Consider the following 23,230-nt stretch of genomic DNA (forward strand, 5'->3'; position numbering starts at 1 on the left):
AGCTCCCTCCCTAAAACACTAAATAGGTAGATGACTAACGTATAAGAAGGGAGGCTACGATGAAACTGGGTTGGTTTCAAAGATTTCGTAGAGACCAATTTGACAAAGGCCTCAGTACCAGCTTCACCATCCTCCGTAGCAAAAGAGAAGATAGAAATAGAATAAGGAAAAGAAGAAAATAAAAAAAAATGAAGGAAGGAAATGTAAACGGGATGTACTTTATTGAGTATCGATCAAAGTTCGATGTCGCAATTGAAAGGGGGTATACGTCCAGATCGTCGGTTTTGCCAAAAATTGTTCGAATATCAGCGGGGAAATGAAGCTGTAGTTGTGGTCTATGCTCAGAATCACGAACAGAGACCCAACACATTGTCGTTAACGCCTTCTGAATCATTTTGCAGCTTGAAACGAGCAGCATCGGATGGAAAAGAAAACAAACAATCGATCTCGGGTGATTGATTTTGGGGGATTGGACGAAGAAGAAGAAACAAACAATCGCAAAAAGGGTTGCCGCTGCTCTGCCTTCTTATAGAGGTAGACACTGAATAGTAAGTTCTTCTCCCTTCTCAGGTTCGGTGGTGATAGAGAGCAACATCGAAGAAGAAGAAGAGGAGGAAGGAGAGAGAGAGAGAGAGAGAGAGAGAGAGGGGGGGGGGAGTGGTCAGCTGTTATTCGGAGTTTCGAAAGCTTGGTGAAGATGAACAGTAACCTTTGAAAATTTCACCCGAAGTGTGAATTGGCAAGTTAGGTTGGGTTTTATATTAGGGCATGTGGTAGTTTTGTAATTTTGCGGGTTTGAATGGGTAATTTAGTAATTTTGTCAAATTAGGGATAACCTTGGTCTAACCAAGTCTAAGGGGTTAAATCGCGATTCATTGGTGGATGCATAAGATTTTTGGGCCAAAATGTGAGCGGTTGAGATGGGCTTGATTGTTGAGAAGGGTTGTGTGTGGTTTCGTGAGATTGACCAAAATGAAATCTTTTTCGATGAGTGGATAAATTGGGGTAGTTTTGATTGAAATTTTACAGGGTAGGATCTTTGAACATTTTGAATTGATTGGCCTAACTAAGCCTGAATCAGGATGATTTGGAGTAGTAGTAGTTTGATCAATTTGGGGGTTTAAATAGAATCTTGGTGCGATTAAGGGGCAAACAAAGGTAGTTTTGGGTGAACTTTCATTGGGTAGGTTCTTTGGATAGTTTAAGGTGATTTGCAAGGTTAGATTGGGCTAATTAGGCTGGATTGAGTGGATTTGGAATCTTGTCAATCCGGAGCCTCAAAATAGTATCTAGGTGCAATAAAGGGGCAAACAAAGGTATTTTAGATTGAAATTTCGCAGGTGGGTATCTTAAAGTGTCAGGAATCTGGTGATAATTTTTTATCAGTTTGGGGTGGTCACGATCATGTGACTTTGGGTTAACAATACACTTTAAAATGGAATCTTGTTTTAAAGGGGGGGGGTGTAAATGAGGGGTAAATGAGAGAATCTTGTGTTGAAACTTTATGGGCAAGTGTTTTAATATGTTCGGAGTTTAATGGTGTGGTCTAATTGGTATGGATGTATTTGGATTAAGTGGATTTGGGTTGTGGGTGTTTTAGGTTAATGAGTGGGCTTAAAAGGGAATCTTGACTAATGAAAGTGTAAACATAGGAATTTTGAATTGAGATTTGATGGGTAGGTATTTTAGGATGTTTGGGGTCTAATGGTAGTGTCTGATCTAAGGGTCAAAGTGTAGATGAGGGTTGATCGTGGCCACTGGATCAGTATTGGGTAAATTTAATGATGGGTTTGAGTCATTCTTTCTTCCCCCAAAACCAGAACACATAAATACCTCCTATATGTTTATAACTGTTTGAGGGGTATTTCTGTAACTCCCCCAAAAAAGTTGAAATTGGCTTCTGGGGACCCCCAATGGCTTGTTCATCAGACGGGCCTGACACGGCCCGTGTGCGGTCATGCCGTGCCATGTTGTGTACCATTGTGCCGTGCCATACCTGGCTGGGGCTGCAAGTGGTACGACTTGATTTACACCTATATCTTTCCCTTATGTTTTTTAATTTATAATGAAAATTATAAAAAATTCACACGTACACATATATAACTTCCAGGCTGGGTCGAGACAGCTAGCCCCAAGCTTGGCTTTGAAGAAAAACTATTTCCTGACACAAAAATTTCTAGGATGAGAAATGATCAACTCTACTCCAGCTATCTGACATATGGCTGTTCCGACTGTTTAGACCGAAAGGATGTCTTGGGTCAGCGGTTCGTTGGCAAAATCAATGTTTTGTTTAGCCAAAAAGTGGTTTTATAGTTAAATGGAACTGACCGGGTGACAGGTTCTCCATTATTCGGTCTGACCGTTCGATCTGGTCTGTTATTGAAAACATTGCCCTGGATAGAGACCAACCAGTGGCATTCTTTTGGTACAAAGTGGCAAGCCAATCAACTCTTATGATTAATCATGCCAGGGCAATTCCTATATATGTTAGAGAGAGTGGAGTTAGATGGTTTTAGAGACAAGAGAGAGAGCAAGGTTGGGTGTTAGGGGTTGAAAGTTGTTCGGAGGGAATGAGGTCTATGGCAAGTTTAGTAGCTACACCGGGGTCTGTGTCAAAGCTTCAAAGTCATTTGGAGGGAATGACGTCTTCATGGGACATGAAGCTCGCATAAGAGAAGCATTGCAAAAATTTGAGTTAGCGTCAAGGAAAGAAAGGGAGGGGGAGAGGAAAGAGAGAGATGAAGAGGATAATAAAAAAGGTAACATCTCTCTCGGAGAGGTGGACGGAGAGTTCAAGTTTGGAGGTCTCTTGAGCGGTAGGAAATTAAGAAGGTTAATAGACTTTTATGCATATGTCTCAATAAAGGCAGACTTAAAAGCAAAGAAAGCAAAAGCGATGAGACGTAGAGGAAGGGGTGAGAGAGGCCATGTGTGGAGTTAGTTTTCTTAGAGTTTGTGTTGTTGGTGGGTTGAGGTTGATATATATATATATATATCATCAGAGGACAAATTTCATTTGCACTATAGTAAATGTATAGGATTGCAAATAGATCGAGTGTAAATTTTGGTTTACTTTTGCTTATGATTTAATTGCCATTTGTCTGGGAGACATATAATAGGTTAGGTAGAAAATTGATATGGTTCCCACCTTCTACCAAAAAATAGGGTAAGATCAAAGAGGATTCTTTGTTTAGGTTGAGTTTAGTTGCAATGCAAACGCAAATATGTACACTGCATATTTACCTTTTTTTTTCAGTTCATAAATGCAAACATGGTTCACATTTTAAACCGTTTCTCCACTCATCTTGTTTGTTTGAGATCAATACAAATTGGGGCACACCATTAAATTCTCTAACTATATTATGCCCCAATGACTTGACTTTGCTAAAAAAATTAATTATCAAAGAACAAAATTGTGTCCAAAAAATAGTTATAGTAATGCTCTCTTCTTAAAGTACAAAAGTGTTAGGAAATACATTTTTGATTTGACAATTATTACTTTTTTACATATCACACAAACACGAACCAAGGTACATAAATACCTTAGTTCAACGTTTGTATCGCAAACAAGTAGAGCCTTATGAGTGAAATAAAAAGCAAGGTGATTGGGTCCCCACTTTTTATGAGAAAGAATTGAGACAAGGGGAAAGTAATACCAATTTTGCATCAGTTTTTGGATGCAAAATTTGTACTTCTAAAGAACAAAAAAATGACAAAAAGTACTCCGGGATTTGCTAACCATTAAATTGTTCCCACATCCACACCCACAGAACACCACCACTGTGTATTGGTAACAACTCATGGGTTATAGATCTGAGCCCAAAAAGTACAGATTTTATGTCAGATAGGAGTGCAAACCATAGTTCCATATAAATGCAAAACTAAATTGGGGGTGCAAAATTTATATGCATTCAGACTTTATTTCTTATTTTTTTTATAATGCTATTACTTTCTTTGCTCAGTTTTTTTATTTTTATTTTTATTTTTGAACATCTAACTCTCCAAATTATAATCATGTAATTGAAACATCCAATGTAAATTGACATGACAAGATATAAAAGTTAAGATTCATGAACATAGTGTCTAGTAAGTGGCTCCAAGGAAGAACAAATTCAAATTTCCACTAAGAAGAAAAGATTAACATGATTAGATTGTCAATAAAAAACTATATTTTTTTACATGGAACTCCGTAACATTATCTAATTAAACACAATTTTCACTGATCAATATTTGTTACAAAACTCAAGAATTAGATTGTACAAAAAAAAAAAAAAACGAAAAAACACTAGATCAGTTATTCAAAGAGAAGAGGCTATTGGCATGGGGACCGTAGAAGGCATTAAAATGATGTCGTTTCTTGCTGTACTTAACCACCCTCCATTGTCCAACTTTCAAATCGTAGACGCAGAAGTAGTGTTTTCCACTTCTACGGAAAACAATAACTTCACCGTTCTTCACGGTGGTGATAACATGATACAAATGCTGTCGTACCTCCCAAGGCATGTTGATAATGTATTCTTTAACCCAATCTCCTGTTTGAAAATCCTTCAAAACCCATACGTTTATATGCCCATAAGGATCTCGATCAAGAAATGATAGAAACCCTCCTTTCTCTATTAGTTGCACTTGTGTGTACAAATGTCGATGGGGGAGTTTCACCACACGGAATTTTTCTTCCATAAGATCCATAGAAATAATATACTGGGTCGAATTAACATTCCAGTGTATAACCCCTCTGACTATAGCTCTTTCTCCACTAAAGAATTTATTGATTCGGTTATCTGTGATTGAGTCGATTAATCGCCATGAATCACTACCACCACATGTGAATATCTCACACTGGAAAGTGAAACTACTGTAATCTGGAATCAAGTGTACCACCTTATACTCCTGTGTACAAGGAACATACACCAAGTCGAACCTGCCACTAGTACGTGTAGTACTGAAAGAAGGAATGCTTATCCAGTTACTTGTAGCAGGATTAACTACATAAAGGTTGTGAGGATTCAACCCATCTTGTAACAAAAGCAAACCATTAGAGCAGCTTTTAAGGTTGGGCATCTCACATGATCTGAAAGATCTAAATTTGATGAGTCTGACTATCATCTTGCATTCTCTAATCTCCATAAAACGCATTGCAATCCAACTGAGCTTGAAACATATTGGCCCTAGAGTAATCAAACCCTGTTCAGCGTTGGAGTAATGAGCCTTGATGAAACGAGGGCTGGAGATTAATTCAGTCCACTTCCTACAGACAAGTCTGAAATTGTTATGAAGAAAATCTGCTGGAACTCTAGTCAGTATCTCTTCAAAGACGATATCATCGCATAAATATGGGATGTTCATCTCCAGATTCTATTATATTAATACCTGCACTTTCCCACGTTAGTTTGTCTTGAAAAAAGAAATTGATGATTGAACTGACAACAAACAAGTGTTAAAAAACGAAAGAATTTTTAACAATGAAAAAGAAGAAGACAACAGATGCTGGTAGTCTATGATAGATCACAGATGAGACCAATAAATAAATAAACATTTTAAATCCCAGTCTGATTAGGAATGTGGTTGATAGAGAGCAAAGTTAGTGATCAGTTTGAAGACTAATTAAACTAAACAACTTGGCATGCAAGAGAACGTTGGAAAACACATAAAAAGACAATGAATTTGTTTTTGTATTGGTAATATTCATGAGAAATTTAAGAAGGCTGTTTGTAAAGAGCCACAAGATGGATTGATGTGTCCTAATTTTGTAGGGTGTAATAACTAATTAATTTGTTCAAAAGCTAAGTACTGAACTTTGACATGATTTTTTGAAAGATGTGTTAGGAAAGGATAACGATACCTTAAATTATTGGATTTATGAGAGGAAATTGAATGCACTCACAAATGGTATTCAAATTACATTTTATTCGCTCATAGTGACTAGGTATCATATTTCAAAATCGAAATATTTTAGTTAAGAAAAATTTTAGAAATTTCAGAGGTTATTCGTACTTCTATATATATTTCAACACAGATTTCTTATGGCATCTAAAACATCAACTCAATTGAAATTATAAGACAATAAGAAAAATTTTAGAAATTTCAGAGGTTATTCGTACTTCTATATATATTTCAACACAGGTTTCCTATGGCATCTAAACATCAACTCAATTGAAATTATAAGACAAACATAGACAATGGTCAATAAACCTTGCATATTATTCTAAACAGCAATTCCATAAGCAAACGAACTAAAGCTTATTATAATTCCATTCAAGCTGAACTTAAGAAATCTCACGAATTAGATGATAGCGTTAACAGAGTAAACGATTATAAATAAGTGGCAATGTATAATGGGTAAAAGAATATGCAGTAAATGACTAATAAGAGAAAAGAAAAACTTCTACAGCACCGTGTGATGTAATTCTGCAAGTCTGGATTAATTTTAAGAATTTCATCTACACCAGCTCGGCAAAATCCTCATCGCTGGTTCCGGAAACCATCCATACACCGATTATTTCATGGCAAGACGAGAAAGAAAAAAAATCAATAAAAGTCAGAGATATATCATAGTGGAATAAAGTCGTTGAATTGGATTTAGCCTGAGATTGAGTACTGCAATGGTAATCCAAAGTCTGTCGTTTCCAACTTTCTTCGAGCTAGTTGACGACTGACAAACGGTTGGACTTCGGCTTAGGCTCGATCCACGGAACAGGGGAATCGAAGGCTACACAAATCGGTTGAGTGGAGTGGGAAAATATAAGCTTTAAGCTTAGTGGATGCGGCAGAGGCAGCTTCAGTAGATTTAGGGAAATTTCATAAAAATATTTGAGGAAATTATAAATTAATAAAAAAAATTTAAAACATTATTTTTTTTATCCATAAAGACTAAATATGTTTTATATCTATAGCTTTATCTTTCATATCCATAGAGGAATTGAAAATTTTTCTTAATTAATTATTTTTTATTTTCTATTTTGAGAATAAAAAATAAATAATTAATTAATTATATTTTATCGTTTAATCACAATGATTGAATATATTATAATTCTATGAAAGATCTATCATATCCACAAAGCAATTGAAAAATTTTCTTTAATAAATATTTTTGAATATATTATATAATATTTATTTAATTTTTAGAATTTTTAGAATTGAATAATAAATAATTATTAATTATATTTTCACTTAGAAGTTGTGCCAATGAGTGTTTTATGGTTGGATAGGAGAGTTGGGTTTTTTCCATCCCATAATACATTAAATCCTAAATTTTATAATTCATAAATTGCAGTTAAGCATAGGATTTTTAATGAAATTATAATTAATCACTATATATTTGTTCATAAAACCACTATAATATACTAATTTAATGTATATACATCTCATTCATTGTGGTCTTATATTTAGTCTTATTGATGTATTTTTGTGATTTGTTAAAGTATTTATAGTGTTTCCAAGCGTATCTTAATTTTTCTCGGATATGCTTAAAAACGTTCAAAACAAATAAATCTCACGAACTAAAGCTCAAAACAAAGAAATCTCACGAATTTGTTAAAGTATCTAAACAGCAATTCCATAAACAAATAATGAAACGTTCAAAACAAAGAAAAGAAAGCTCACGAACTAAAGATTATTACAATTCCATTCAAGCTGAACTTAAGAAATCTCACGAATTAGATGATAGCGTTAACAGAGTAAACGATTATAAATAAATGGCAATGTATAATGAGTAAAAGAATATGCGAGTAAATGACTAATAAGAGACAAGAAAAACTTCTACAGAACCGTGTGATGTAATTCTGCTAAGTCTGGATTAATTTTAAGAATTTCATATACACCAGCTCGGTAAAAACCTCATCACCAGTTCCGGAAACCATCCAAACACCGATTATTTCATAGCAAGACGAGAGAGAAAAGAAAAGGAAAGAAAAAAAAATCAATAAAAATCAGAGATAGATCATAGTGGAAGAAACTCACCGAATTGGATTTAGCCTGAGATTGAGTACTGCAACCGTAATCCAAAGTCTGTCGTTTCTAACTTCCTTCTTCGAGCTAGTTGACGATTCACAAACTGTTGAACTTCGGGCTTTCAAATTAGAAAGTCTTTTTTTTTTTCTTTTATAAGCTTTCGAATTAGGAAGGTAGGCTAAGTTAAAGTAGTAGGGTGCAGTAGGGGTAGGCAATTCCAATTCGAAGTCGATTAGAAATTCTAATATCCCAATTCGAATCGGATTAGAAATTCTGGTACTTGAATTTGATTCGTTATCTAATGGTTAATATTCAAATTGGAATCCGATTAGTATTTGAATATTTAACCCAATTCTAATTTGATTAATTAATTATTTTAAATAATTAATAAATAAAGAAAATAAATATTTTATTGATATAAAATATATAATTTAATTATTATATATAAATTATATAAAATATTTTAAATATTATATATAAGAATTAAATAATAGGCTGAATTCGGATATTTATCGAATCGAATCAAATCATATCCGAATTCGAATTCGATTAGCTATTCAGATAGAATAGGATATTCAAATTTGACCGATTAGATATTCGAATTATTTGAATTTGATTCAATTATGTCGAACATCAAATTCAAAATCGGATTTTTGAATACCATTGACACCCTTAGGGTGCACAGGTAGTTTTGTAAATATTTGGAAGTTTGGGGGTACTTTGGTGATTTTGAGGCATTTAGGTCAAATTGGGTATAGGAGGGTCAAAGCCGGTCTTTTAGTTCAATGGTGGGGATTGTTGGCAAACAAAATGGAGGTTTAACACCAAAACTGACCCGATGAACCGACCTTGGTTGGCCTTGGTGGGACTTGCCTTGGAATTGAATTTGCCTTGAATTAAACCCCAAAATACTTTTAGGATTGTGAAGATTTAACCCAAGCACTCATGGTTGCAAGGCCATGATCTTAGACAAACATTTAGTTACTTAATTTATTTGATCATTTATTTTGATTTTAATATTTGAATGTGTACAATAAGTAATGTAAGAGGTAATAGTAACAAAATTTCAATTTAAATTCTAAGTTTTGAACCATATAACGATAATCTACATATTAATTAAGTTACTCAATTTAATGAATAAAGATAATATAAGTTTTAAATTATACATTATATTTATTGAATATCAAGTTTTGAAGGGGGAGTATAGAAAAAACAGTTTCTATGGGTAGACCCTGGAACCAACCCCGGAACCACCAAGGCCAGAACCAACCCGATAACTAACCTTCACAGGGTAGGTTCCTATTCCAAACACCTGAAATCGACCCGCCATGGAACTGAACTGAACCGACCCATGCTCATCTAGGTTAGGGGCAGGCCTAGGAATATGGGCACGGCAATTCTACCTCTGTTGTGTAGCCCATTACAAAAAATGAGCTAGACTAAAGATAAATACTTCCATTGTCATCGAACCGGTGCAACTAGGCATGATGCAGGCCTAGCTGGGCTTTAAATATGTATGGGTCGAGATGAGCTCAGTCTAATCTTTTAGTATTAGGTCCAGGCCTGGCCTTGAAATAACTCCTAGGCATGATGCAAGCCCAAGCCGGGCCTGAACAGAAAACCTAGACACAAGCTTGGAATTTCCAAACTAGGTTGGCCTGAACTGATCATCCACGCTCATATCTTGGGTGTACAAAATATGGCTGTAAAAGATAATTAACTTGATGGGCCCTTACTATCTCAAAGCTCTTATGCCATTGATTGGCAATTTCTTATTGAGAAATGTCAACAAAAATTGAAAAACTAGAAAGCTAGTTGCTAAGTTCAGATCAGCTACCAACCAACACACTGTGCCAACAATGTCCCAACCCGTACATTGGGAACATCTCCTCCCTCATGAATGACAATGGAGATGTCCATGATGTGAGGTTGCAGTGGGCTATTGGGATAGGGTTGGTAGCAGATCCCTATCCCTAATTGCTTGTCTCATGTGGGCCATGAGATACTCATTATTCACTAGATGACTTAGGGTTTCAAGGCCCAATTCATACGTGGTGTAATAGGAGGTTTGTTGTAGATTTAGTTTTGGGATGGCTCGATAGAGTGTGTGGATCAGTGGAGTGGGTTACTTCCTTTCCATAGGCTTTTGTATAACGTCTTTAGGCCCAAGGCAGTTGTGATCACAAGTCCATTACTTTATAAACCATTAGACCCTTATCTAAACTTCATAGCTTGAATTCGAAGCAATTTGGATGGAGACAAGATTCAAGGTAATAAACCATTGAAGCCATGCAATTGAACTCTTACACTAAAGAGAATATCACTAGTGGAAAAGTTCAACCACTTTGGAAAAATATTGTAGATAGAATGGGTAGGAAATAGATTGAAAATCTTTAACATTCTTCAATAGGAACATGCATCATCAGTTCAGGACATTGCTCTCTTATTTTGTTCTCTTATTAATTGGTATTGTTGGAAATGAGATTTCTATATGCTCATTCAAAGATAGATGTGATTTTTTTTACATTCTCTTTTCCAATAAAAGTTATAATTTTCATAAGAAACATTTTGTACAATTATGTTTTTATATATAACTGTATATATAGTTTATAGACACTATTGTAGGGAATCTAAAAGATAGTTGAGACTTGTTATGGAAATTTGGATTGCCTAGTCTCTTATAGACCTAAAATATCCTAAGGGTGAGCTTGCACAAATTAATTTAGAGGTTAGCAGATGGATAATTTTCATAGATGGAGTGGTATGATCTAAACCATTGAAGTGAGACTTCTAACTATTATATGGGTGTGATATTGGATACACACAGATATGATCCAATTTAGAGATTGATTCATGGAAGGAATTTTCTGCTATTGCCACTTGTATGGATCTTTCTTATGGATTCTCTTTAGTCTTTCAACTTGAAGAATTTTAAGATTGTACATAGGATCATGATTAGCCACTTTGATATACCATGAGGATGGATATTAAACATTTATGGCTATGAAATTCTATGGTGGGTCTCTATTAAGATACTATGATTTTGTGAATTTTCAATAAGAAGTTTGTACCCTTAAACTAGAGAAGAGCGTTATTGGCGAGTAGTTAATTCAAATCAGGACTCTAGCCAAGAGTGGTAATTAGACTTGGATTATTGAAGAGGAATCTTAGTAGCACTAAGACTCCTAATATAAGTAAGTCCCTAGGTAATTAAACTTGGTCAAGAGTGTTATTAATAAGTAGTTAATTCAATTCTGGACTTTGGCCAAGAGTTTTATAATTAAACTTAGACTATAGGAGAGGAATCCTAATGACAATAAGACTCCTAAATAAGTATGTCCCTAGGTAATATTAGGATGAGTATTGGAGAATCATAGTTGAAACTCAAGGTACCCTATGTCAACGCCTGATTTTTACTCGGTCCATCGCCTGAACTCCAATTCACCCTAAACACATGCTCAGACCCTTTTGACTTCTCTAAAACACCCCAAAACCCAAGAAATCCCAACTTTCAGCCCCAAAGCCCTTAAATCCATCGTTAAACTTGCCCGATACCTATCCGATGGCCCCAATTGACCATTACTTACACCTCAACCATTAGATCAGATGCAACCACCAAACCAGGGCCTCCCAAAACACCTACTCGTACAATTACAGCTTAAGGTTCTTCTATTTACCCCTTCATCGAGCAAATATTCCATTCCAATGCTTCTAGATAGCCTAAACACTCGGAACTCAGATTCCCTTAATCTTGACACATCCAAACCGATCAAACCACATCATTGAATTTCGGATACATCAAAACACCTGCCCATAAAGTTTGAACCCCATATTCCCCAGTGCAAAAGAACTGAATTATCATTTTGCTTTGCATGTGAGGACAAACGTGATAATTTATAAGACTATGATTTAATCGCAATTGTGTTGTTGGTCCTTTTTGTAGTTTTAGGAAGTCTCTCTCATCTTAGCCATAAATTAGAGTGTGTGAATGGAAGATTCCAATCCAAGAGAAGAAATTTAGTATCTTTTGGAAAGCCTGAATCCTTAAGTATAGAATCCCTAAGGGATCTCACACTCCCTCAAAACCCTAAGGGATCTCACACTCCTTCAAACCCTATTTCTCATGATATATTAGATATTTTAAGAGCTTAGAGAGTAGAATTTCAAGTGTAAAAAAGTTATAGGAAAAAAGAGCAGTTTAGCTTCCACTGGAGGAATCAAATTAGCTAAATGGGTTAAGATTTTGCGTTGATTTTTTCATCAAAGAATTTAAATCTAGGAATCAAATTTCATCAAAGAATTCAAAAGTTTAATTGTTGCCGAAGAGTTCGACATTAATGCGGTCGATTTTCAGGGAGACTCTCTTGATATTATTGACAACCTGTTAGGGAACTATGACCTTGTTCCCTTACTTTTATCTAGAAAATCCTTTCAAATTCCCAAGTCACTTTTGTTAGGCGTTCAGGAAATGAATGTGCTCTCACATTCTTGTTAAATATGTTGCCAGCCCTTTCTAGTAGTTTACATGGTCTATATTCTTAATTTTTTGACAAGTGTACATAAAGACAAAGGGACAATTCATTGAATTTATCTTTTGGTTCTACTCGAAAGGAAAAACATTAAATTTAAAGACAAAGTTGATACAAAATAAGATAATGGCGTGTAGAGGTGAGAGGTGTGTTTTCAGCCATAGTTAAATCGACCAATCGGACTCGTTAGTGATTTAAGAAACCAAGTGGACCAAACTAGTTGAGTTTATGAATACCTCTGTAAATTGGTTGGTTGGACTAATCCAATGTTTGATATATTTAACCAGTTGCTTAAACCAATTAGATAGTGTAACTTGGATAGGTATCGATTGTGCCAAAGCATTAGGAAACGGCTCACTTGGGATAGATTTAGCGTCACCACCCATCAATTATGGAAATGGAGGTGATGGGACCTTCGGGATTTATATTAGAAAACATTTTTATTTATTAGTGATTCCAAAGACCAAGGCATTAGTTGAACTAGTTCGGGAAAGACTTGGATGGGAGAGGGAAGGGGTTAGACACCCCTCTCCAGCTCTCTGACATATGGTTGTCTTAGGAGAGGAATCCTGGATTAGGTTGAATGGTCTGACTGTTTGGACCAAAAGGATGTCCTGGGTCAGCGGTTTGTTGACAAAATCAGTGGTTTTTATCCAAATAGTGGTTTTATGGTGAAATGGAACTGAACAAGTGACCGGTTCCCAATTTTTTTGGTCTGATTATCCAGTCTATTCTGGTATTGAAAACATTGCCTTGGATAGAGTCAAGGAAAGAAAGAGAGGGGGAGAGGAAAGAGAGAGAGATGAAGAGGATAAATGGAAAAGTAATCTCTCTCTCAGAGAGGCAGTTCAAGTTCGAAGTTCTGCTAAGCGGTAGGAAATTAAGAAGGTTGATAGACTTTTATGTATATGAGTCGGTACAAAGTGTGGGCACACCATTAAATGCTTTAACTATATTATGCTCCAATGCCTTAACTTTGCTCAAAAAGTAAATTATCAAAGAACACAAAATTGTATCCAAAAAATAGGTATAAGAATGCTCTCTTCTTAGAGTATAAAAGTGTCCAAAAATACATTTTTGATCTAATAATCATTACTTTTTACACATCAAACAAACACGAACCAGGGTACATAAATAGCCCGGTTCAGCGTTTGTATCGCAAACAAATAGAGCCTTATGAGTGAAGTAGGAAGCAAGGTGGTTTGGTTCCCACTTTTTATGAAAAAGAATTGAGACAAGGGGAAAGCAATACCAATTTTGCATCAGTTTTTGGATGCAAAATTTGTATTTTTAGTGAACAAAAAATTGACAAAAGGTATTCCGGGATCTGCTATCCACTAATTGTTCCCACATCCATACCCACGGAACACCACGATTGTGTATTGGGAATAACTCGTGTGTAACAAATCCGAGCACAAATAGTACAGATTTTATGTCAGATAGGAGTGCAAATCATAGTTCCATATAAATGCAAACTGAACCGGGGGTGCAAAATTTGTATTCATTCAGTTTTTATTTCTTTTTTTTTTTTCATTGCTACTACTTTGTTTGTTCAGTTTTCTTTAAAATATCTAACTCTCCAAATTATCATCGTGTAAGTGAAATAAGCCATCCAATGTAAATTGACTTGACAAGATATGAAAGTTGAGATTCATGAATCGAACGTTGTGCCTAGTAAGTAGCTCCAACAAAGAACAAATTAAAATTTCTATTGATGAGGAAAAAAGATTAACATGAATTAGATTGTCAATAGAAAATTAAATTTCTGTATATGGAATTCCGTAACATTATCTAATTAAATACAATTTTCATTGATCAATATTTGTTACAAAATTCTAGAATCAGATTGTACAAAAAAAAAAAAAAAACTCCAAATCAGGCATTCAAAGAGAAAAGGCTATTGGCATGGGGACCATAGAAGTCATTAAAACGATACCGTTTTTTTCTATACTTAACCACCCTCCATTTCCCAACCTTCAAATCGTAGACACAGAAGTAGTGTTTTCCACTTCTATGAAAAACAATAACTTCTCCATTCCTCACGGTGGTGATAACATGATACAAACACCATCGGACCTCCCAAGGCATGTCGATGCTGAATTCTTTAATCCAATCTCCTGTATGAAAATCCTTCAGAACCCACACATCTATATGTCCATAGGGATCTCGATCAAGAAATGACAAATACCCTCCTTTCTCTATTAGTTGTACCTGTGTGTACAAACGTTGATGAGGGAGTTTCATCACATGGAATTTTTCTTCCATAAGATCCATAGAAATAATATACCAGGTCGAATTAACATTCCAGTGTATAACCCCTCTCACTATAGCTCTTTCTCCTTTAAAGAATTTATCTATTCAGTTATTTGTGATTGAGTCAACTAATCACCACGAATCATCACCACCACAAATGAATATCTTACATTGGAAAGTGAAACTACTGTAATCTGAAATCAAGTGTACCACCTTATACTCCTGTGTAAAAGGAACATACCCTAAGTCGAACCAACGACCAATGAGTGCGGTACTAAAAGGAGGAATGCTTATCCATTTACTTGTAGCAGGATTAACTACATAAAGATTGTGAAGATTTAGTCCATCTTGTAATAGAAGCAAACCATTAGACCAGCTTCTAAGGATGGGCGTCTCACATGAACTTAAAGATCTAAATTTGATGAGTCGGACTATCATTTTGCATGCTCTGATCTCTATAAAACACATTGCAGTCCAACCGAGTTTGAAACATCTTGGCCCTAGAGTAATCAAACATTGTTCGGCGTTGGAGTAATGAGCCTTGATGAAACGAGGGTTGGAAATTAATTCAGTCTACTTTCTGTAGACAAGTCTGAAGTTGTTAGGAAGAAAATCCGCTGGAACTCTAGTCAATATCTCCTCAAAGACGATGTCAATATTAGTTCCTACACTTTCCCACGTTAGTTTGGCTTGGTAAAAGAAATTGATGAATTGAACTAACAACAAACAAGTGCTGAAGAACGAAAGAATTTTTAACAATGGAAAAGACGAAGACAATATAGAGAGTGGTACTCAATGACAAATCACTGATGAGACTAATAAATAAATAAACATTGCAAATCCATTATGAATGTATTTGATAGAAAATGAAGTCATTGATCAGTTTGAAGACTAATTAAACTAAATTCAAGAAAATATTGGAAAACACATAAAAAAAAGACAATGAATTCATTTTTGTGTTGGTAATATTCATATGAAATTTAAGAAAGCTATGTGTAAAGAACAACCAAATGGATGGATGTGCCTTTATTTTGTAGGGAGTAATAAGTAACTAATTTGGTCGAAAGCTACGTATTGAACAGTGTACGTGGCCGTGGAAATTTTAAATTACAATTATTATTGTTATTATTATTAAATTTTGTATTTCATTTTTGTCATAAATAAAAATGATTTTTATTTTAATAATTGTTTTTTATTTAATATGATTATAGAACATTAGAAATGTTCAAATATGTTTTGACAAAATTTTGTTCTTTTTCATTCTTGTGTTTTATTTTTTTCTAAATATTTATTATTCAATTATTACATCATGATTTACTTTGAAAAGATGGATCATTGACACACCATCTAGACAGGAAAATACAGTTGCTTTTGGTTCAATTTGAAATTATATATTTCATCTATATTATATAAATAATTTCACTTATCATACTAAACTTTTGATTGACATAATTAATATATAATCTTTATTTATTGTTTTGATTACTTGTATTTTTTATTTTTTAAAGATACAATATTTAAATATCATATCGTCGGTTAATCCTTTTGACCCAAACCACTAACCCACAACTCAAAAAGGAAAATAGTTTGATTTTAAATTTTGTATTAAATTTCCATTAGTGATAAAATTATTTTTTATATAGAATAATTATTTTATTCAATATAATGAATGTATAATAATAGAGATGCACCCAATATTTTATTTTTTGTAAATATATAATATTAGATACATGTCCAATTTTTTTTTCTTTCTTTTATGATTTTTTGTATTTTCTATTTTTAAAAATTTTATTATTTGAATATGACATCATTTCATTGCTAGGTTGATTTTAAATTGTATATTCCATTTCTATCATTAATAAAAATATTTCTTATATATCATACTTATTATTGTTTAATATTTTTATTATATGATATTAAAAATATTTTCAATTTTTTTAGTTTCTATATTGTTTGCATTTTATTTATTTTTGAATTGAACTAACAACAAACAAGTGCTGAAGAATGAAAGAATTTTTAACAATGGAAAAGACGAAGACAATGGATACTAGTACTCAATGACAAATCACAGATGAGACTAATAAATAAATAAACATTTCAAATCCCAATCCGATTATGAAGACTAATTAAACTAAATTCAAGAAAATAATGGAGAACACAGAAAAAAAAAGCCAATGAATTCATTTTTGTGTTGGTAATATTCATAGGAAATTTAAGAAAGCTGTGTGTGAAGAACAACCAAATGGATGGATGTGCCTTTATTTTGTAGGGAGTAATGAGTAACTAATTTGGTCGAAAGCTACGTACTGAATAGTGTACGTGGCCGTGGAAATTTTAAATTACATTTATTATTGTTATTATTATTAAATTTTGTATTTCATTTTTGTCATTAATAAAAATGATTTTTATTTTAATAATTTTTTTATTTAATATGATTATAAAACATTAGAAATGTTCAAATATGTTTTGACAAAATTTTGTTCTTTTTCATTATTGTGTTTTATTTTTTTCTAAATATTTATTATTCAATTATTACATCATGATTTACTTTGCAAAGTTGGATCATTGACACACCATCTAGACAGGAAAGTACATTTGCTTTTGGTTTAGTTTGAAATTATATATTTCATCTATATTATATAAATAATTTCACTTATCATACTAAATTTTTGATTGACATACTTAATATATAATCTTTATTTATTGTTTTGGTTACTTGTATTTTTTATTTTTTAAAGATATAATATTTAGATATCATATCATCGGTTAATCCTTTTGACCCAAACCACTAACCCACAACTCAAAAAGGAAAATAGTTTGATTTTAAATTTTGTATTAAATTTCCATTATTGATAAAATTATTTTTTATATAGAATAATTATTTTGTTCAATATAATGAATGTATAATAATAGAGATGTACCCAATATTTTATTTTTTGTAAATATATAATATTAGATATATGTCCATTTTTTTTTTATTTTCTTTCTTTTATGATTCTTTGTATTTTCTATTTTTTAAAAATTTTATTATTTGATTATGACATCATTTCATTACTAGGTTGATTTTAAATTAAATATTCCATTTCCATCATTAATAAAAATATTTCTTATATATCATACTTATTATTGTTTAATATTTTTAATATATGATATTAAAAATATTTTCAATTTTTTTTAATTTTTATATTGTTTGCATTTTATTTATTTTTGAATTTGTTATTTAATTATGGCAATATGGGTTGGCCCATTATTTGACCTGAAATGGTTTAATTTCTTACCACCACGTAGATGAAAATGCTATTTTTTTTCAAGTAGGTTTTAATAGTATAAGTTTTTATTTTATTGGAATTATTAATTTATTCTGTATGGATTTAATTAGTGGAATTTAATAATGATAAAAAACAAAAATGACTTCAATATATGATTCAATGAAGGTGAATGAGAGTTAATACCTTAAATTATTGGATTTTATGTGAGGAAATTGAATGCACTCATTAATAGTATTCAAATTACATTTTATTCATTCATAATAACAAGGGATCATATTTCAAAAATGGAGTATTTAGTCAAGAAAAATTCTAGGAATTTTAGAAATTATTAGTACTTTTATAGATATAGATATAGGAATTTGGATTGGCTTTGGTTGATTCACTGAATATGTACTCGTGGTAAGCCAAAATGATACTGGCTTTTGGGTGCAATTTCCATGACCTACGGTGAGTTATGGTTCACTGCACAGCCATTCTCTAATAACCCTCTGCTCGAATCAATGAGCATGCTCAAGCGACCGCCTTACATTCTTCAAAGTATGTCTCACTATTTGGAGTCTCTCCATTCTGGTTAAGCAAATGTTGAGTGTGGGCAATTGCATTGTGGAGCTCAAACATCACAAAACCAAAACAGTCGTAGTCAATGATTAAGTTATCGATACGATATTTTTGATACAGGGCGTATAGTATCTATATCCATAATTATGGATATAGGATACGCTACAACTAGGTACATACGCTATGAGTCGTGTGGCCTCTATATCAGGTTGTATCGCATCGTATTGGTGGATACGGTCCAATACACATCGATACAGGGCCATATTTGTGTCTAGTTTGACAAAAGTGTACATTTACTACTTTTGGATTATTTTTCATTGTGAGCATCCAGAAAATGGCTCACTTGCCACTTGGGCTGGATTTGGAGTTGCCACCCATCAAGTAAATGAAAGGGAGGTAATGGGACCTCTAGGATTTACATCGAAAAGCATTTTTGGTTTATTAGTGACTCCAAAGCTCGAGGCACCCACTAACTAGTTTGAGTAAGACTCGGATGGGAGAGGGAAAGGGTTAGACACCCCTCTCCCGGTCTAATAGGTGGGGCCAACATGGGATATCAATTTGTTTATTATTTTATTTATTCTTTTATTTTTTCCCCCTCGTTCAAACTCTGTAATCAGATCATTCACAATGGGCAAATTCTTGCAAACAAGAGGCTCTCTGGATTGACAACAAGGTTTAGAATTTTAATACGATACACTCGATACGAGGCATATCGTATTGTATCTTTGAAAAGCTGATATGGGATACACGTGGAAATCGGGCGTCTCGTCCATTTTTCATGCGTATCGGACCTGTATAAGATCGTATTGGGGCGTATCTGGGGTGTATCGAGGCATATCTATAACATATTGACGTAAAAGATATAGCTAAAAACAAAAAAAAAGGGGGGGGGGGAAAGCAAATTTCTTTTCTTTAAAACAAGCATTCTTTCACCCCCAAATGACTCAAACTCTAAATCTCATTCTTAAAGTGCTAGATTTGCAAAAAGTTACAAGAAATAAGGGGAATTATTAGTTTTTTTGACGATTTTTCAAATTAAAAAAAATATGGAAAATATAAGTAATTTTTTTTTCAATTTTTTATAATATCTTGTGATTTATTTTTTTCTTGAATGTTTAAATTTATGTTGATCTATATTTCTTACATTCAAAATTACAATTTTCTTTTTTGTGTTATCAGCAGATTTGGGGAAATTTCATAAAAATATTTGGGGAAATTATAAATTAACAAAAAATTTTTAAAATATAATTTTTCTTTGCCCATAAAGACTAAATATGTTTTATATCTATAGGTTTATCTTTCATGTCCATAGAGGAATTCAAAAATTTTCTTTAATAATTACTTTTTATTTTTATTTTGAGAATTAAAAAATAAATAAATAAATAATTATATTTTATCATTTGATCACAATGTATTATGGGTTTTTTCCATCCCATAATACATTAAATCCTAAATTTTATAATTCATAAATTGTAGTTAACCATAGGATTTTTAATGAAATTATAATTAACTACTATATATTTGTTCATAAAACCATTATAATATACTAATTTAATGTATATACATCTCATTGTGATCTTATATTTAGTCCTATTAATGTATTTTTGTGTTTTGTTAAAGTATTTATAGTGTTTCCAAGTATATCTATGCATATCTTAATTTTTCTCTGATATGCATGCATATCCAAGGCGTATCTTGATGTCTCTTAAAATTGCCTTTTCGACACATTTGACGTTTCAGATACTTTAACCTTGAATGACAGCAGAAATTTATAGAAACTGGTTGATGCTTTGTTGGCTCTCCCTCTCCCTTAATAGAGGTGTCAATTGGATAGATTTGGTCCAACCCGATCTAGTCCAATGTGAGTCCATTTATAAAGTACTTCTGAAAAGTACTTCGGCGAAAAGTACTTTCGTAGACTTTTATAAAAGTGCTTTTGTAGAAGTGCTTTTATAAAAGCAATTTTATAAAAGTACTTTTGTAAAAGTGCTTATGTAAAAATACTTTCATAGATGTGTTTTTATAGAAGTACTTTTGTGAAAGTGCTTTCGTAAAATTTCTTTCACAAAAGTGATTTTCTAAAAGTATTTTCATAAAAGTGCTTTCGTAAAAGTACTTTCGTAAAAGTTTTTTTTTGTAAAAGTGATTTCATAAAAGTGCTTTCGTGTAAAAGTGCTTTTATAAAACTATTGTAAAAGTGATTTCATAAAAGCACTTTTGTAAATATGCTTTTGTGAAAGTATTTTCATAAAAGTGCTTTCGTAAGAATACTTTTCATAAAATTACTTTTATAAAAGTATTTTCATAAAAGTATTTTCATAAAAGTAATTTTATGTTGTTTTCATGTTTGGTTGATTTCAAATTGAACAAATATTTGGCCTCATGATGGACGATTGGAAATTACCAACATGAATATAGACTAATATATTTTGGATTGGCCCAATCCAATAATTATAATGGACCCTCAAAATCGAATAGGATTTTATCCGAACCAAAACCGTTCGATTGACACCACTATCCCTCAGGTTCCGTTCGTTCTGGGAAGATTTAGGCCTCTGTTAAGCACAGAATTCACGCCGGCAATCTTCCTTGGTCCTGATCATATCAAAAGGCCAGACATACCAAATACTCCCTATCCCAGTCTCAAAATACATTCGACACAGGTTTCCCATTGGCATCTAAACATCAACTCAATTGAAATTATAAGACAAATACTGAGACAATGGTCAACGAACAGAATAAACCTCGCATATTACTCTAAACAGCAATTCCATAAACAAATAATGAAACGTTCAAAACAAAGAAAAGAAAGCTCACGAAATAAAGCTTATTATAATTCCATTCAAGCTGAACTTAAGAAATCTCACGAATTAGATGATAGCGTTAACAGAGTAAACGATTATAAATAAATGGCAATGTATAATGGGTAAAAGAATATGTAGTAAATGACTAAGAAGAGAAAAGAAAAACTTCTACAGCACCGTGTGATGTAATTCTGCAAGTCTGGATTAATTTTAAGAATTTCATATATACCAGCTCGGCAAAATCCTCATCGCTGGTTCCGGAAGGGAAACCATCCAAACACCGATTATTTCATAGCAAGACGAGAGAGAAAAGAAATAATCAATAAAAATCAGAGATAGATCATAGTGGAAGAAACTCACCGAATTGGATTTAGCCTGAGATCGAGTACTGCAACCGTAATCCAAAGTCTGTCGTTTCTAATTTCCTTCTTCGAGCAGGTTGACGACTGACAAATGGTTGGACTTCGGCTTAGGCTCGATAGACGGAACAGGGGAATTGAAGGCTACACAAATCGGTTATGAGTGGAGTGGGAAAATATAAGCCTAAGCTCAGCCGATGCGGCAGAGGCAGCTTCAGTCTGAATTCGGGCTTTGAGTGATTGTCTTCAAGTGAAGGTTGTTATCGTTGGCAACTTTGTCTGACTTAAACCGAGAGCTTCAACGACGACAATAAGATCAAATACGAAAATAGGGGATGGGGGGAGAATGAGGAAGGTTGATTTGGGTCCGTTGAGGGGAATGGGCTACTGCCGAGTTCAGAAGAAGATGAACAGTAGATTTGGGGATTCCGCCGGTGTTTAAACTCTACCGAAAAAAGGTTGAAGAGGAAGGTAAAATGAGAAAGTTAGAAAGGATATTCAGAGCGATAGGATGAGAGAATGAGCTCGAAGGAGAGGGAGAAGGAAAGAGAGATCGGAGGGGGTGCGCCGCCGCTGTTGCATCTCTTAAATAGCAGGGTGCACTGCAGGGTGTAAATTCTAAATTATATAAAATATTTTATATATTATATATAAGAATTAAATAATCAGTTGAATTTTGGATATTTATCGAATCGAATCAGGTCATATCCGAATTTGGATCCGATTAAATATTCGATTCGGTAAGAATATGATATCTGAATTCAACCGATTAGATATTTGAATTATCCAAATTGGATTCGGTTATGTGAAATATCGTAAATTGGATTTTCGAATACCGTTGACATCCCTAGCTAGGGTGCAGTGGCAGTTTCATAAATATTTGAAAGTTTGGGGTATTTCGGTAATTTGAGACATTTTGGCACCGATGCTGCAGATACAACACTGTTGCTGATGTGCTGGTTGGAAGCACCATTTTTTGAGAAAACGGTGTCTTTTTCTGTTTGGAAATGTTGCTGCCAGGTAGGACGTTTCCTGGAACAACAACAACACTTTATGTTTGGTACTAGTGCTCTATGTCTGTTTTCAACACTGGTACCTATTATAGGAAGTCCATGTCACAACCACATCACGTCCTTGTTGGCATCAACAAGCTGCAATATGAGAAAACGCTAAATTCTGCGTTGCTCCAAGTCACACCTTCCATTTTTTTATGGAAAAACGGTTCCAAGCAAACTGGTGTTTCTTGGAGCACCATTTTTTTCTGATGTGGCATTGATGTGTCATTGGTTTATGGAGCAACGACATCGATGCCAAACAGTCGCTTAAGTTTTTAACTTCACGTACTTTTCATTTAAAAGTGACCTTTCAATTCAGTTTTAAATTCAAATAAAGGTGTTTCTTCTTTTAAAATTCACATCCATCCAATAATAATTGATAATGCCTTTATGGAGAGGGTTAGATGGAGACAAAAACATACACACGCAACTATACACAACCAACTATAA

General features: G+C 33.5%; 1 protein-coding gene across 1 annotated transcript; it reads right to left on the bottom strand.

The window, feature by feature from the left end:
• Positions 1-4,290: 4,290 nt before the first annotated feature.
• LOC148843590 (F-box protein At3g07870-like) lies at positions 4,291-5,346 on the bottom strand. The gene has a single exon (XM_088959432.1). It carries the CDS (start codon positions 5,344-5,346, stop codon positions 4,291-4,293), a length of 1,056 nt encoding a protein of 351 aa, XP_088815558.1.
• Positions 5,347-23,230: the final 17,884 nt, after the last annotated feature.

The sequence above is a fragment of the Nelumbo lutea genome, chromosome 8, assembly GCF_056320005.1.
Source record: "Nelumbo lutea isolate HS-2025 chromosome 8, American lotus-T2T, whole genome shotgun sequence".
In the NCBI taxonomy this organism is placed as follows: domain Eukaryota; kingdom Viridiplantae; phylum Streptophyta; class Magnoliopsida; order Proteales; family Nelumbonaceae; genus Nelumbo; species Nelumbo lutea.

Excerpts from the sequence above, each read along its gene's own strand:
- LOC148843590 (XM_088959432.1), bottom strand. The coding sequence starts at position 5,346 with ATGAACATCCCATATTTATGCGATGATATCGTCTTTGAAGAGATACTG.